The sequence below is a fragment of the Taudactylus pleione genome, unplaced genomic scaffold (assembly GCF_031769625.1).
Source record: "Taudactylus pleione unplaced genomic scaffold, aTauple2 ptg000113l, whole genome shotgun sequence".
Lineage (NCBI taxonomy): Eukaryota > Metazoa > Chordata > Amphibia > Anura > Myobatrachidae > Taudactylus > Taudactylus pleione.
The window spans coordinates 9,732,005-9,749,930 of NW_028284515.1; the positions used below are offsets into that span (position 1 = coordinate 9,732,005).

The following is a 17,926-nucleotide window of genomic DNA, read 5'->3' on the forward strand; positions in this document are numbered from 1 at the left end:
GAGGTGCCGAAGCAAGTGCTCCAAGCTACACCTCTGCTTATGACTCAGCAGATTATGCATATGATAGCAGCTCCCAATCATTACAAGGTAGGTGGGATGGCAGTATGTAGCCAGGAAGGCTGCCAGTTAGAACTGCCAAATAAGTAAACATTATGATGGACCTGTACTAGTGGTTCCATCTCCCAAGCTCTGTGTCATTCTGTCACCGTGTAAGAGCAATGCTATGAAGTTAGAGGATAGGCACATTTATACCATATTAGGTTATCCCAGTGACTAGTAACCACATATTCGGGCGCATGGCTTGTATGTCAGGTGCCCCCTAATTAAGCCTGACCATCTGATACAGGTCTTTCTCTTGTAGAATACGGCTGAAGCGGTAACGTCTATCCTGACTTTAGCTTATATATTTAGCCCTATATCTGTGTAGATAGCTGCTGCAGTCAGGCTAGTTCAAAACTGTGGGTTCCCAGCAGCAATGCACTATACTCATTGGTGAGGCTATGTTGAATAACAGGGTTCCTATTAAACATCATAGATCCAGCTAGCACAGGGGTCAGGGAACTTTTTTACCTTTAACCCCAAAATATATTTAGATACGCAGACGTTACCCCTTTGATTTGAAAGGAAGGAAATCCTATAGTAGTGCCCCCATATAATGCCCCTGTAGCAGTGTCCCCATAGTTATGCCCCTGTAGCAGTGACCATATAGTTATGCCACTGTATTAGTGCCCGTTATGCCCGTGTAGCAGTGCCCCCCATAGTTATACCCCTGTAGTGCCGCTTGTACAAAAAACTTACCTTAATCCCCGCCCGCTGCATCTGCCGCCGTCCTGTCCGTCCGGCTACTCCTCAGAACTATCTCAGCGGGCGTCCGCTTAGAGCCTCCCTGCGGCGCCGGGCTGGAGGTCACTGACGCCGGGTGCACCACTGCACCAGTGACCTCCATTCCTGGGGGTAATGGACAGAGAGCTGGGCATGCAATGATTGATATGCATGCCCGGCTGTCCGTCCATTACCCCCAGGAATTTCAGTTTTACCCCAAATGGGGTAATATACCCCTGTTCCCTGACCACTGCGCTAGCAGCACAGTGGCTCATCATCCTTCTCTATTCATCACAAACATCTCTCATTTGTGATTGTATAGATTTTCCATTTATTTGTTTGTTTAAAAAGAGAAGAACCTCACCAGGTTTGAGTAGAAAATAACCAGAATTAAGTACTCTCTCCACCCCAGGTACAAAATATATATTGTAAGGGATCAAAGAACGGATCAAACTACTTGATTCTTGTTCTCTATATAAATCCTTTCTACTCATCCCTTTTTGTTTAGTTCAAGATTTGTTAGATACAACATAAAGGTTTAATGATGCACAAATCCTTTTTGTCCTCTTACTGTGGGGGCTGTCATCGTTTCCATGTATGTTTACCTGGATCACAAATTAAAAAAAGATTGGGTTTATTCCTCAAACAGGGCCTGCTCCGGGGCTAATCGTCCATCCAGATCCCTTCAGCTGCCTGGATTTTCTCTATAAATCACCTTTTTGTGTGAATGATCTCTTTTTAAATGATTTGAAAAGATTACTTTACTCATTCCAACATTTAATAGCAACACTCCTCAGTCCCTTCCACTCTTCATCCCATGGAATTAGTTTAACAAGGACTGCCAAAATGTAAGTGGCTAATTAAAACAATTCTGAAAGAAAAGCATAAGAAGCAATTGTACGCAGCTTATGTGTACATTACCTTTTCCTTGGAAATTAATCCAAAACAAATACTCCTTTAAGGATTGTTCCAATGGTCTGACTCCATCCCCTACTGTATAAATGTATTCTACACTTTTCTTAGTCAGTTTTACCATTTCTGTTTTATACATATATCCAATTCTAAGTGTGCTTAAAATTATACGCTATCCAGTTTTACCCATTATTTTATTTGCATTTCTTAATCAGTTTGCACACGGTGGGGCAGATGTATTAAACTCTGAAAAGTGAAATATTGGAGAATGATAAGCCACCAACCAATCAGCTCCTGTCGTTTTTTAAATGCAGCCTGTAACATGAGTTAGGAGCTGAGTGGCTGGCAGTTGATCACTCTCCAATTTATCACTTTTCAGAGCTTAGTACATCTCCCCCACACAAGCTACATCATTTATAATATACATGGAGAAAATCTGGCTTTACCTTTTATTTCAATTATGCTACAGTGGAGATGCTTTGCAAACCAGCATGCCTGCAGCTTGATTAAACCCTCTCCCAGTCAAGATGCAATGAGTTTGCAAAATTCTTTGCAGATCAAGTATCCTCCACCCGGGCTGGAATCCCTACAGTGCCATCAAAGGATTGCCAAACTACCAAGCCTGCCAAGGTAAGCCACCTGTCTCCCTGGAACAGCTTTGACATAATGGATGTAAAAGACATTGCCAAAATTATCAGGATGTTGCGACCCACCACCTGTGATCTGGACCCTGCCTCAACCAAGCTTCTCATAGGGTGTATGGACATGATTGGCCTAGTAATTGCAAATATAGTTAAATGCTCTTTGCAAACAGCCACTTTTCCAGAACCACTAAAGGAAGCAATTGTTAGACCACTTCTTAAAAAAAACAATTTAGACCCCGACTGCATGACCAACTATAGTCCAGTATCAAACCTTCCTTTTCTAGGAAAGGTCATTGAGAAAGTGGTGGCAATGCAACTGGAAACCCGCCTGTCTACCCATGATATTTATGATCCGTTCCAGTCAGGATTCAGGAGAAGACATAGCACTGCAACAGCTCTAGTACGTGTGCTTAATGATCTTCCGATGGCGAGACAGAGGTGATTGTTCAATCTTAATCCTTCTGGATATCTCAGCAGCATTTGATACTGTGGACCACAGGATTCTAATTGAGCGCCTGAAAATTTTCTGTGGACTGGATGGCACAGTCCTTAGCTAGTTCAAATCATTTCTGACTGGCAGGTCACAGTTTCTTCTGGAGTAAACTCTTCATCACCATTGCTATTTCCAAGCGGTGTTCCACAGGGTTCTATACTCTCTCGCCCCCTTTGGTACGAGACCCGGAGCGTCGGATTGCCCGTCGCTATCCGGGTCTCGCTCATGCACACAACGGAGCCGGCTCCGTAGTGCACATGCGCACTGGGCCACCATCGACCCGCTTGTGAGTGCATAGCGCTCGCGAGCGGGTCTGAATCAGGCCCTCACTTCCCCACAGTTTGAGAGGCCTCCACTCTAGAATCCTTCAAAACTAGACTCAAGACTCACCTATTCACCCAAACATTTCACTAATGTCCCTTGTTTAAGCTTATTTTGTACTGTAAAGGCAAATGTAAAGCACTTAGAGTCCTTTAGGAGAAAAGCGCTATATAAATAAAATTATTATCCTGAGTACTCGTTTATAGTTACTTTGATCAACAAACTATAAATGTTGTAAGAGCACCCGAAATGTCTGTGAACGACTATGTTCACAGGTACATCAGGTCGGCCCTGCAGCACAGTATATATTGGTGCATCTGCATGTGTGTACGGACAACCTGCCGACCGCCCATACACTGGCTGCAGGGACAGCAGACATCTCAACTGAGCGGGCAAATTTAAATGCCCACCCAGCAGGGCATGTAACAGGGCACACATGTTTTAAAGTGGCAGTCATTTAAAAGGCAAAATCAATCTGGTTTTAACTTTTAAATGACTGCTACTTTAAAACATAGGGCAGTCTCGCCCAGGACTTGTCGATACCTGCAGTCCACAAGCAATTACATTAACCCCTAGGAGTCTCTGCAAAGAAAGCTAAGTGCTTCTTACCCCATCATTTCTTGTACACAGTCCTCAAATTCAACACACAGATATAAGGCTCCCATGTGTTTTACCTTTTCCTGTAAAAACCTGGTTTTAATATAGAACTCTTAAGGCAAGACTATTAACCTACTATTTAGTCACCTGGTTGAAAGATGGCTTAGTTTGCTTTGAAAAGAATATAGAAACTCTTCTACAAGTTAAAAAAATTGCATGTTTTTAAGATATTTCCACATCTTCAATAACTAGCAAATATGCACCCATGAGCCAAAACATTAGTACCATTCCCGTATGAAGCAAATAACAACAATTACCATGGCGCATGTCGAGGTCAGGGATATATTATATGGTAAGCTGACATTAGGTACTTATAGTAGACATGTTGAATGCAGAATATACTTTATAGGCAGGTCTAAAGACCTGAGTGACTTGAAAAGTAAAATCATTATGGCCAGACATCAGTCTCTGAAATGGCAAGGTTTATCCGGTGCTGGAGGTCAGTCGTGGTAACTAATTTCAGGGTGTTGGGTGGCCAAGACTCATTGATGCAAAAGGTCAACAAAGGCTATACCATACCATCTGATATAAAACAAAAGAATGGCTACTGTGGCACAAATCACAGAAAAAGTTAATGATGGTGACAGGAGTAATGTGTTACAACACACAGTACATTGAACCCTGCAGAGTATAGGGTTACATAGTCACAGGCTCATGCTAACCCTTGTTCACAGTTTAAAGCAAATACAATAGGCACACAAGCATCAGAACTGGACCTCAGATCAATGGCTGGTGGTCACCTGGTCCAATAAATCCCATGTTCTGAAGAAACATGTGGCTGGCCAGGTATTTGTGCATCATTTGCCTAGGGGAGAGATGGCACCAGGAAGCATGGTGGCAAGAAAACAACCCAGTGGTGGGAATTTGATGCTTTGGGCAATGTTCTACTGGAAAACCCTGTTTTTGGTCATTCATGTGGACAATAATTGGACACATACCACCTACCTAAATATTGTTGTGGACCAGGTATATCCTTCCATGGCAACAGTATTCTCTACATTGCACGGATTGCTCGAGAATGGCAAGACACATGATAAGAGCTCAAGGTGTTGACCTGACCTTTAAAGCTACGTACGGGATGCATTCAGGAAGCAGGCGGTCGCAATGCTGACCGCCGGCTTCCCGACTGTCAAATCCCAGCAAGGTACTACTGAAAGGCATCGAAATCCCAACGCCTGTCATTAGACCTATGTCGGGAGCCCGGCACCCGGTATACCGATTGAAGATAAGCCGGGCGCCGACAGCTGTGAGGGGGGGTGGTTTTAGGTTCGGGGTTCCTGGGGGGGGGACTTAGAGTTAGGCACCCCCCAGGACACTTCGGTTTAAGCTGCGGGGAAGGGGGGGTTAGGAACCCTAAAGGAGAGTTGGTTGTGCTTCCCTTTTTAGCTTCGGGATCTTCATCCCTGCCGGTCTTCTGCTGTCGGGATTTGAACCATACTGATTCCCTGCGACACCTATTGATATATCTATCCAATCTGTCTGGTGAGAAGGAAAATCGGGTCAGTTTTCCAGTGTTTGGGAGCAAATTTGTATTGTAATTTGCTCTCATACATACCAGATTTTCCTTCCGAGACAGATTGAACAGATCTCTATTGGTGTGTACACAGCCTAAATTCAACAGATTTCAATCGAGCATCTGTGGTATGTGCTGGAACAAAGTCCAATTGGTGGCAGCTCCACTACGCAACTTTACAGGCGTTAAAAGATCTACTGGTAATGTCCTGGTACCAGATACCACAGGCCATCTTCAGAGGTATTATAGAGTCCATGCATTAGTGGGTCAGAGGGGTGTGGATTGAAAGATCTACACCATTGGTGTCAAACTCTGGCCCTTCAGCTTTTGTGGAACTACATATCCCAGCATGCCCTGCCACAATTTTAACATGCTCTAATAGCAAAACTGTGGCACTGCATGCTGGGATGTGTAGTTCCACTGCAGCTGGAGGGCCCGAGTTTGACACCACTGATCTACACTATTTAGATAGACAGTAAACAGATCAACACCACATGGTAGACAGGCAATAGGTCAACTGTTAAATAGAGTCGACATGGTCAACACACAAATTGTCTATGCATGTTTTTTTGTTATTTTTACCCTAATCCTCACCCCAACCATTCCCCTAGTGCCTAAGCATCCCCTAGCCAAACCCTAATACTCCCCTTTCGGAGCCTTACCACAAACCTTTTGGCCCTGCTGACCTTAGTACATGTCGACCATTTACCATGTGGTGTCAATCTTTTGACTTGTCTACGTCGACAGGGTAGATATTCCATCAATGTACCAGGTCAGATCTGTTTAGTCGACATACGGAGGAGCAACAGCACATTAGGCCGGTGGTCAAAATGTTCTAGCTCATTAGTCTAGATCTATTAGATAGGCATTTCAATACATAGCAAAAAAAAACAAACATCATGGTCACTTTCGGAAAGGTAATGCAGACATAGCAACTTAGAACTACATGTGCCTGCAGGAAAATGGCTGTTCTTACTTTAATCTCCTGAGTTCTTGGGGAAATGTACTAAGCCTTGAAAAGTGATAAAGTGGAGAGTGAAAGTACCAACCAATCAGCTCCTAACTGCCATGGTTTTCAAACAGCTTGTAAAGTGACCGCGAGGAGTTGATCGGTTGGTAATTTATCACTTTTCTAGCCTTAGTGCATATCCCTCCTTGTGAAGAAATCTGCTATTAGACAGTTGGGTTATCACCCTTTTATAAACAGATATTTTTTTAGCTTCCCATTGCAGGGCCTGGTCCAAGTCTGATCGGAGAACTAAAAATTGTTGGATCAGCTAAATTTTGATTTCTTGTTGTTACACAAGCGCTCCACCACCAACCCCGCCAACTTCTATGTGCTTAAGTATTTACATTTTCACTTGGTTTTGCCTAGGTACAAAACTGTACTTTCCAGGAGGATATACTCTGAACACTTAATGAATCCCATTATGTGCTTTTCTCATGCTTTATATTTGTACTATGCATTTTTGTCTTTGCTCGTTTTTCTGTTTATTATGTTTCAGAATTAATAAAAAAAAAAAAAAAAAAAGGGGGAAAAAAAAGCAATAGTGGTTTCCTTTAATTGCCATTAGCTGGGTTGCTTTCTGTCTAGATTCCATTTTACTTGTGGATGGTGCAGGGGCTGCAGGTGTGCTCTGCATCAAAAACCTGGGATCAGTAACAAGATGAAAAGATTCCAGTCAGCCTGTACCTGCTCTGCTAAACAGACACCTCCTCTGCCATCTTGTCCCAGGCCCCTCTGCTTACAGATAGAACACTGGCGTGGGGAGGCGTTGGCAGTAAGAGACAAACAGCAGTGGAAATAAATGCCATGTACAATGAATGCTCACATCAGCAGGCTAAGCAACAAATACTAAAAACACAGCAGTTGTAGGTTTACATTTTCAATTAATTTTTTTATTAAAATACCACACACCTACTTTTGCCAATGGACAATATTTCACAATTATAGGACAAGCTTACTCGCAAATGTTATGACTTTGTATCCGTTGCTCTTGCTGTGTAGATCATGTACAAGGGTTAAAAGGGCATAAACAAGCTACAGTACACATTCTCTTCATAAAACAGTGCCTGGCAAATGATGAATCAGATTTACCTTTATTATACAGGAAGAAGAGAGAAGAGTTTTGAGCGACTGTTGGGGAAAAGACCGTATATGAAAACCAAAAGCAAAGAAAGCGTAGGAGGAAACAATAAAGCATAGGCTGAACTGAACACAGTAATTCACTGCACATAACAGTATTTTGCAGAGGACGTAGGTTTTGCCAGTTATATACACGTTCGTTAACTCTAGAACTAGTAAAAAAACTGATGTGTGGAATCGACGTGTATACAACCCCCAATATGGTGAGTATCCTCTTTACATCAACGTTCCTGCAGAGAATATAATTGGGTTCTATGGGCGTGCTCAGTAAGTACATAGGGCTGATTTAGCAGTGCACTGCTGATCGCAGATTCCCGATTATCGGGAATGTGTGTGTATGCAGGACTCATTCTGTGAGTGTGCAGAATGGGTCCGGCGTCGTCGCACGCAGCCCCTTTTGTGCCTCTGTCTGAGTGACAGACAGAGGAATTTAAGGGGTGGTGCTGGGGCAGGGTCGGTTGGCGTTAATTTTCCAGGAGTGGCAAGGCCACGGACTGCGTCCATGCCTCACAAGCCGGCCGCTGGCGGCCCAGCGCCGTTCACCATCGCGACCATTGACCACCGATTGTGATCCCAGCCTGCGCGACCTCCGTCGCAGCGCTGGGATCGCAAATGCAGCAGGAGGTGTCATACACCTCCTGCTGCATTTGCATAATAGCAAGGATGTAGTTGCAAAGCTGCCTGCGTGTATAAATCATATCTATAGCCTGCGTGCAACTTTGCAATTGCGATCCTTGCTTGCCCATAGTTTGCTATGCTGCAGGGAAGCGAAAACAAAAGTAGGTGGTTTTATCTAAGCTTTATTTTGGTCTTTTTCATTCGCCATGTGTATGAGCCCTTTAAAATAAAGAACAAAAGACAGTAGAATCACCACAGATATTAAACATGAACACACCAAAACGAACCTACAATGAAAGTACAAACTCATTAATTTGTTCATACATCTCACATCAGTTCAAGCAAATCCATTTAATGCACCAGTGTGTACGTAGTCCCACATACTCTCCTGATTGTGGGGTTGCATTTTCAGCCTCTACCCGTTTCCAGTCTCCAATGGCTCCATTTGCCGTGTTTTTTTCACGCCGGGAGTCGGGATAAATGGTCGGTACTAAAGCTACTATCAACATTTTTATTACTGTCCATGAAAACCCGCAACACGATGCATTATATAATCAGAAATAAAACTTACTGATATGAGGTGCGCCTCTATGCCCAAATGTTGCATTAATAATCTGTTGTGCACAGAAGGGTGGTTGAGTTACTCAAAGCCAAACAGATTCATTTGCACACTTGTATAGAGTTAACTAAAATCTGCACTCAAGTCATGGAGAGTCTACATTGGTGAGCATTTAGGAACCCTAAGGTAGATTCTGCAAAACATAGCAGTAGAAGGGTACAGACCTATAACCTATGTAAGGGTCTGAAACCTGATCCTCAGAACAACCATGGTCTCTACTTTCCACATCTCTTAACAAGTGTAATTATAAGTGACACGCAAAGGAGAAGAAAAAAAAATTAAAAATACATGTGCTCATCATTTCACATAAATATAATGCACCGATAGTAAACCCTGCAGACCGGAATTAAGAAGATTTTATCTATTCTATAAACAGACTACCACAAGGCCAACAAGAAGACAAAAATATCATTCGCAGAGTACATAATGTAGCCCAACAGTTTCTGAACACATCTTTTCCGCTATCCCAACAAGTCACATCACTGTTTCATAAACTGCAAATGCGATAGAAACACTCATCTTTCCATGACTAATCAACAGGGCTCGTTGAAGGTACTTGGTGGGCGAATCTATTGTATCAGGGCATCCGTAGCTCCCGTCTAAAGTGACGGGATCTATTCAATTGTTTACGCAACCAGCCCCACACTAACCATGAAGGCCGCGTTCTAGCGCCCAAAATGCACAGGATTAGCCACAAAGTGGCTTATCCTGTGCAAAGTGCCAGTTAAGGCGCCCAAATGCCGGGCACGCTGCAGTTAAGGCGCCCAACAGCATGACTTTAGGCAGATTTCGGCTCGCACCTCGGGAGGGTGTGAGCAGAAATCACTATAAGTGATGGGCTCCAAAAACAATTGTATAGATCCCGGTCACTTTACTACAGGCACCCAAAACGACTGAATTCGCCCCTTGGTGACCAAGGTGGGATACTGTACATCTACTACATGGGTCATCTACTAAAGTCACATGTGCCTAACCAGATACTCCTGCATGCAGACAGGAGACTAGATGCACTGAGAGCCTCACTGAGGATCACCAGTCCACCAAACAGGTCACAACAAAAACAAAAATAATCTTTTTCAGTAGAACTCTAAAAACTCTGCACTGAAAGAGCACGCAAACAAGCAAACCGAACGCTTGTTTCCACTGTACTAAAGTCCTTGTAGACATTCTACATCTGTAGAATGTTATATTGTATTGCTTTTTCACCACATGAGAACAAGCCTAAACTCACACCCAAAATTCCACATATATCATAAGTCCCTCATTAAGATGAGACCTCAAAGATGTCTAAATCTTGGGTAGTTTCTATTGCAATTCCCTATTCTATGCAAACTTTAGATGCTGCTAAAATAAAAGTAGAACAAAACTTAAAAATTACGTCTCAAAAGAGCCAATATGGCAGCAAAAAAAATATTTAAAAAAATGATTTCAAATACATATTTATACTAAGCAATACAGTAGGATGTATGTCACCATATTCATTTTATAGCCCATTCTTTAGAAATACAGCATTATGTACAAAGTAACATAGTTAACAATATCTCCTTTTTTTCTAAATAATCCTATACAATTTGTGATCTGATAATCCTGAAACATTGCATGTGGGAAAAAAAAAAGAAAAATTGTGAAGTGTTTTCCTATAAATTGGAAAAAAGGAAAATAAGAATCTTTATGAAAACTTACATAAAAAGTCTTAATGAAAACCTAAAAAGCAGGAAAAAATAGCCCTGAATAACAGCAAAGAACTTATTACACTCTCAACATTGCTAAAGAACATGTATACATATAAACAATGTTGGTCTGACTGTTTAAGGGTTATCATTCACTGATATGAGAGTATGTTGAATATACCTGTAGATACATCAATTACTTAAAACAAATAAGCGTTCTGAACTCACAAATGTCCTGAACAAACATTATGACAGCAGCAAGAAAAATATATTTTTACAGCTGGCCTAGAACACTGATGCCCTGGCAGCAATTAATGTGTGATTAATTTCCCTAGGAATATCTTGAGATATTCAAGTTATTTGCAAAGACCTGTCATGAGATAGCACAGAGCCCCTACTTACTCTTTTACCATGGTGCACCACTTTTACCAAAAGTGGAGAGTCAGCACTATCTGTTCCATCCCAAACAGTCAAATGAACAGTCCAAACTAACCTTGGATAAAAAAAAACAAAAAGAGTTCATGGACTACAGAAAAAAGAAGTTTCCCTCCAGCACACTGCAAAAGAACTAGCACAAAGGCTTGAATACTAGAGGATAATAGAAATCCAGGTCGTCTTTGTTGCATATATTTGCAAATATATGGTTAAGCGCCGGGCCGTATCAAGGCTCCTTTATACCGGCGCCCCTAACGCTACATAATAGCACCCACTCTGGGTCAAAATTGCATACTGTTGTGCCACATGATAACAGCACCTAGATAAATATATTTAAGTTGAGAGATAACTCACCTAGGAGGTACTCCAGAAATCTGCAAATAGCACTACAGGAACCAGCACACCCTCCCAATGCTTTTTTTTTTTCTGTAGTCCAGAGTAAACCCCACCCTTTACAAGCACCTGTGAAAAACTATTCAGTTGATATGAGCAACCACAATTTTGTATTAATAAAAAGAGTCCATTATTCGATAGATAATTAGGCCCCTTTAAACCCAAGTAGCTGCATGGCCACAAACCAACCACTGTACCCAATCAAAATCTGACTAGCAAAGATGTTGATTGCTACCGGGAGCAAATACGATTGGACGCTAAATGCCAAGTGTTTGGTAATCATCCATAAGCCCAGGTGGTTAGACTGTTCGAACCATCTTTTTTTTTTGTTATTTGAAAGCATAAAGGTTTGGCCAGAGTGGACACTTGTATGGTCACTTGGTGGTCGAGTTAAGCAATTGGATGTTCCTGTCAAAAGCTACATTTAGACACAGAAGAAAGAAACAAGATACGGATTGGATAAATCCTGAGTGTGCTGATGCTTCCATACAGTATAATCCTATAACTATTTAACTTATTACCTGCCAAAATGGTCAAATGATATATTTTTCCTGGAGAAATGCAGACGGTCACCAGTCCTCCATTGGTTTAAACAATTTGGTCACAATGCACCTTTGATATAAAAGCATTTTTAAACTTTATTAATACTCAGGACAATAGGAATTTCCAGAATTTCTTTCTTTTTTTTCAGTAGCATTTGAAGAACCACTTTGGATGGTAAATACAGTAGTTGAGAATGAGCATCCAGATCAGAATGCAGATTGGTGTTGCAGGCGCACATTTCCAGCGGGACTGGCACTGTAACATTAAGATCTAAAGTTCACAAAAACACTGCAACATGATTTTTTTTTTTTTTTTTTTGAATATCCCCCAGAGGTTAACATCCTCATTTGCTGGAATACTATATTAATACATATTACTATAAAATAAGGCAATGACTTCCAAACAGCTCAAACTGTTTCTATTGTTCATCTCTGAACACAATCGTGGTACCACTCGTCCTGTTTGCACTGTTTAGTGTTTGTTTGTTTTTTAATTATATTTATTTCAAAATGGTCCAATAAAATTTGTAGGATACTAATGGCTAAAATATATATATTTCTAAAACAGCCCTGTGTTGTGTTGCAATGGTGTAGCAGATACAACTAATACTGGTTGGGTTTTACATTGTCGACAGTGTTGGATAAACAGAGAGCGTAAGGCTCATTTTGAACATAAATTGCTGAATGAACACCTGTCCTTCTGCTGCACTCTCTTATGCATACCCAATATTCAAAATGAAAATAAGCGCCAGAGCTAAACTGGTATTTTACACAAAAAAAATAATATATATATATATATATATATTTGTATATATAACACACAAACACACACACACCAGTACACAAAACCGTTACAGGAAACAGTTCTGCAAAGACATTCAGCTCTGGAAAATGTGCAAAGGACATTTAAAAAAAAAAAAAAAAAAAACAAGAGGAGGGGGAAAAAAAGTTATCCAGAGAAGGAGGATGTTCTGCAAACTCAGAATTTATGTGTATTTTTTTTTTTTTTCCTTTTTTTGGTTTGGGTTTTTTTAATTTTTTTTTTTTTACCTTTTTTGTTTTTAACTATATAAATAGATTTAAACAGTTGAGCAGAAAGAGAAGATTAAATTTAGTCAGGGTGCCTGGATCTGAAACACTGTGATACTCTGCCTGCCAATGATAAATATCAAGTGTCTTGACAAATGGGAATTTTGACACAGTAAAATTTCATCGAGAGATCCAAGAGGATGCAAAGAAACAATGATTATGTTTGCAAAGTTCTGAGAAGTTCATCTAGTGTCCAAACTTTGGATTAAAGTCCATATATTGTTTTGTTTTTCTTTACTTAGACAGTTATATACAGTGCTGTTGTAATAATGAAACGAATGTTATCTACTGTAAAGTTGCACAATACAGAAAACTGCTGCTCCATCTTCTACTACATACATGTGACTCCACAGGATAAAGACGCAGTCATTTCCTTTGTTAAGTTGGGATAATCCCATCGCTCCTTAGACCTCTCTTCAATTCAAGGTCCTCTAATTTTTTCCATAGTTCTTCTCGTTCCTTTTCTTTTTTCTTCTCACTAGCAAACACAATAAAATGACGGAATTATTCATTTATCAGGAACCCGGCAACTCATTATGCTGCATTCTGTGATTGGCACACAGTGGGGACAGCCATATAGTGGTCAGAACAAACGTCCCTGAATGCAGCCTATCCATACAATAGGATGCCTCACAAACACTGGCCCTAATAGCCACAATGATGTTCCTAGCTCTGAGTGAAATGATCAGCTGCATTCTCAGGCCTTCTGGTTCAGACCACAAAATGACTAATCGCCAGAATACACGGTCACTTCAATATACAAAACACATGCCCCATTTCTGCATTTTTTTAAAATAAACATGGTTTGGGTTATGAAGAGTTCATGCTCCTCTCATCTCTGGATAAGACTTGAGAGAGGCAGAATTTTGCACAAATCATATTTCATGATGGAGCAGGCCGTTACACAGAGGTGCGAAGTTCCACAATGCAAGTGCGCTGCTTTTGCTTTGTAACGCTGCAGAATGGCCATAGCCCCCTGTGTTTGTAAATTTGCATTTTATGCAATTTATAGTCTATAAAAAGACCCGTGAAAATAAAGGTAATTAATTTTATTCTGTGGTTAGTTTTAATAGGGTAATGTCTATAAGAGGGGTGAGCTGCTGGTAAATGAAGTTAGTGTAATGTCTGTAGGGGTGAGTTGTGGGTAAATGAAGTTAGTGTAATGTCTATAAGAGGGGTGAGCTGTAGGTAAATGAAGTTAGTGTAATGTCTGTAAGAGGGGTGAGCTGCTGGTAAATGAAGTTAGTGTAATGTCTATAAGAGGGGTGAGCTGCTGGTAAATGAAGTTAGTGTAATGTCTGTAAGAGGGGTGAGCTGCTGGTAAATGAAAGGGGGTTATGTGCATGGTAGACTATTTATTAGCAGATACCATATATAACAAAATTTGCCTAGCTCACATGTATTTAGGCTGGCTCTTAGATACTGAAACATTAGTCACTCCCTGTACAAACAAAGGAGGCACTAAATCTCTCAAACATGCAGAAGCTGAGAACATCACTCCTCTCTATATGCTGCTTAGTACGAATGACCCCAAGCAATCTACGATGTAACCAGGTTACTTGAGATTACCATCTGCTATGGTCTACTGATAAAATAATAATGTAGATCACCATCATCATTAAAAACCTCTATAAAACTACAAACTCGCTAAAGCCATGCACCATCAAATTATGTTATCTAGATTATTTTTCTGGAATTCAATTCTGTGATATACAGCAGGGTCCTCTATTCTCCTGACAGTTAGTCATTGTTCTATTTGTTGGGATAAGATCTCCTTACACAAGCTCATGTGTAACAATTAACAATATCTATGGGTTTGGCAGAGGACATCTCCTGTCAGATCAGCTTAACCCATGCTTCATTTCTGTGCATGTTACATGTCACGTACACACAGTTTCCGCATGTACTGTTGCCCATTTGATCCAAATAGGATATAGAGAATAATTACACTTCCTTTTGCAATGCGCACAAATGATGGCAGTGTTTATTGTCGCCATCCAGACAAACGACTGCATTTGCAAAGAGTCGAGATGAGCAACACTAATTAAAACACAAAACCACTAGAGGGAGCCAACACAAATATATGCAAACGAAGGAAAATATAATATGCAAATGGTGAACACTCATCAGAGAAACTAATGGAAAAATAAGGAGTGCAAGCATTAGTGTGTTTAAGAGTTCATTTAATATAAAATATGCCACAGAGATTAAAAACACCATTGCAAACATTTAGTTGTTCAAAAGCATAACAAAATGTGTTGTGTGGGAGAAAATGATCACATTACAGCAACCAGTCTCTGATCGGTTATTTGGCTTGTCCATAGAGTTGAATTATTGGACGTAACTCAGCAAAACAAGCCATTATTGTCACTTTTACTGTTCCCTTTTCTGACACTGGTTACCAATCGGATTGCTAATTACAGCATATTCTACACGATAGGCTGTCACAGAGACTATATTCAAAACGCCGACATGCTAGGACGTAGATGTGGTTAAAATGTCGACATGGACAGAACGCCAACATTAGCATTTTGTCTTACCTTAAACACACATTGTTGAAATATTGACAGTGTCGACAGGGAGAATGTCAACATAATGAAGAGGTCGACAGTCTCCTGTCGACATTGCAAAGCGAACCCTTCTACGTGGTTTCTTTATCTGGACAACACTAGTGATGATGTATAGAAGACGGAGAAATATCCAAGTTGTACTTATAAACCCTTTTAAATGTTTAGTAAGGAATGTTAAAAGTGCCCGGCACCCTTGTAAATAACCTCGGTAATATCCCGTGAACAGTGGGCCCAGCACATTATGTGATCACCAAATGGATGCAGAACAATGAGAACCAGAGGCCTACACCTGGATATCACCAGACAAGTGTAAATAAGCAATACATGCAATAAGCAGTTAGAATGTATAAAATAGATTCAAATATTTAAACATGTTAGCAATTGTTATGACAACTGAAATTCTTTCCCAAATGAAATATTGAAGAAATCCAGTTATTTCAAGGGAATTTATTTCTAACTGAATAAGCCCACATACTGGAACACATTTCAAATAATGTATATTATGACAGCAAGGTTCCAAATGAAAAACGTCATCACAGCATAGAAAGCAAGGACAGGAGCTTTCTGTACGGATGACAAGAAGAAGCTATAAAGAGTTACCGCTGGCGATCTGACTTGTAAGTGGCTGTCAGTTCATCGAATAAGGTGCTGTTCATCTCCATAAACGCTTTCAACACGTTGTAGACGAGAGCCACGATAGCCCTGGTGGGAGAACGGGACGCAGTCAGGAATCCGGTTGGAATGCATGCCAGAAAAATTTCAATGTTACCTCCATGTGACATTTAGAAGCAAATCAGTACTAAAATGCATGTTGCTTCTAGATGACAATGAAGGTTTACTTCAGCAGAAACTTACATATTTTGTTTTAATAGGTTTTCAAAAGCGTGAACCATTTAAATGTAATCCATCTCCCTTTAGATTTCTTAGAAAACCAGAAAAAAATATTTGGACAAGCGCAAGGCACTTCCAGAAGCCAGTGTTCTCCCCACGCTTTGTTTCTTGGGTGATCCATCGGCAAAATTCCCCTGCCGCCCGGCACTTTGACACAGCCTAAAGGCGCACTGCACGGATGTTTCATACAGATACATCAGTGCAGCGCAACTTATTGGCCGTGTCACAGTGCTGGGCAACATCAGACTGAAGGGCAGAACAGATCCTGCCCAGTACGAAAAGTAAGGGTGCGCAGTTGCCAGTGGGACGAGTGTGGACTGCCCGGGTTCACTCTGTGTTTCAATGGCCGCATGTTTGTTACTGGACTTTCTGTGCAGCAAGTAGTATCTGAGTATCTAGGCTTCTCTGTATAGCCAGCAAGTTAGGCGGTATCTGGGCAGTGCTGCCATCTGTGCTAGCCAGCAAGTGGGACAGTATCTGGACTGGTCTTAAGGGGCCTATCCATTAGAAGATTGTCTGAAAGATGCGACCAAAACCAGGAGGTTTTGGTCGCATCGTTCAGAAAGTCGTCTAATGGATAGCCGGCAAGGACCAGCGATGCGTGTGCATGCTGGGTCCTTGCCAACTATCTGTGGAACATGCCCGTCAACCTGACGACGATCGTCAGGTTCGGGATGTTCTCAGATAGGATGTCGGTCTAATGCACTGAATGACGTTCAGTGAACGTCGTTCAGTGCGGGCACCGCACCTAGGCGACTGAACGCCAGTCGTTCAGTTTTTCAGGTCGCCTAATGGATAGGCCCCTTTAGAGTAGAAAATCCTTTTAGAGCAGCCCAGATACTACCCTTTTTGCTTTTTTGACACAAATATTTTTTCTAAAATTAAATTAGAACCTGTTTAAGGAATCGCATACAAGCAGAGTACACTAACTAATCGGATTTCACTAGGGGGATCATGAAAAAAAGCTGCTCACAACTGTGCATCTAAGAGAGAAGAAATAATATATAAAATGTTAATCTCAAGTTTAAATCAATATAAGGTCAGGATTTCCACATTACACTATTGCGAGGGCCCCCACCAGGCTACTTCGTGATGCCACCCGGCTGGCAGAATATTCTGGGGAGAACACTGGAAGCAGAAAGCATGGCTGGTGATGCACTCTATGGGGCCGATTCTCAGTCGCACGCAGGAGCGTCTAGTTGGATGTCTACGAGCTTATGCGAATGCTGCTACCAACTCATTTCCTTGTCTACATACGTGCATCTGGACAGACGCCCACTTTTAGTGCCCGTGCACGCTGTAATAGTGATTGAAGCGTCCTAATGAGCCACTATCGGTTGCACCATCGAAACTTGCACCAGCCCTATGTCAGGTGCAGTTTCTCCTCCTGACCGTGACCTCCTATGCTTGTGGACCTGCATCTGTGACCACATTGCAACACAGACTCACGCCCGCGACAATCCCATAACTAGCATTACTAGCCACTACCCAGTGACAGCCCAGGAATAGTCCTCACTTCCACCACATTTCTGATATCGTCTGAACCGAATACACCACCACCTTTGTGCATACACTCAGCGCATGCACAGCT

The 17,926-nt window shown here is 41.4% G+C and overlaps 1 protein-coding gene across 3 annotated transcripts in view; it reads right to left on the reverse strand.

Moving 5' to 3' along the window:
* Positions 1–7,232: 7,232 nt before the first annotated feature.
* PPP2R5E (protein phosphatase 2 regulatory subunit B'epsilon) overlaps positions 7,233–17,926 on the reverse strand; it is a 96,253-nt gene continuing 85,559 nt past the window's right edge. The window contains exons 13-15 of one of the 3 annotated variants that reach the window (XM_088471235.1): positions 16,045–16,146; positions 13,214–13,352; positions 7,233–11,855 (exon numbers count right to left, since the gene is read on the reverse strand). In XM_088471235.1, coding sequence (XP_088327361.1) covers positions 13,253–13,352; positions 16,045–16,146 — 202 coding nt within the window. In that variant the 3' untranslated portion in view covers positions 7,233–11,855; positions 13,214–13,252. The other 2 variants (XM_088471234.1, XM_088471236.1) reach the window with 2 other exon arrangements.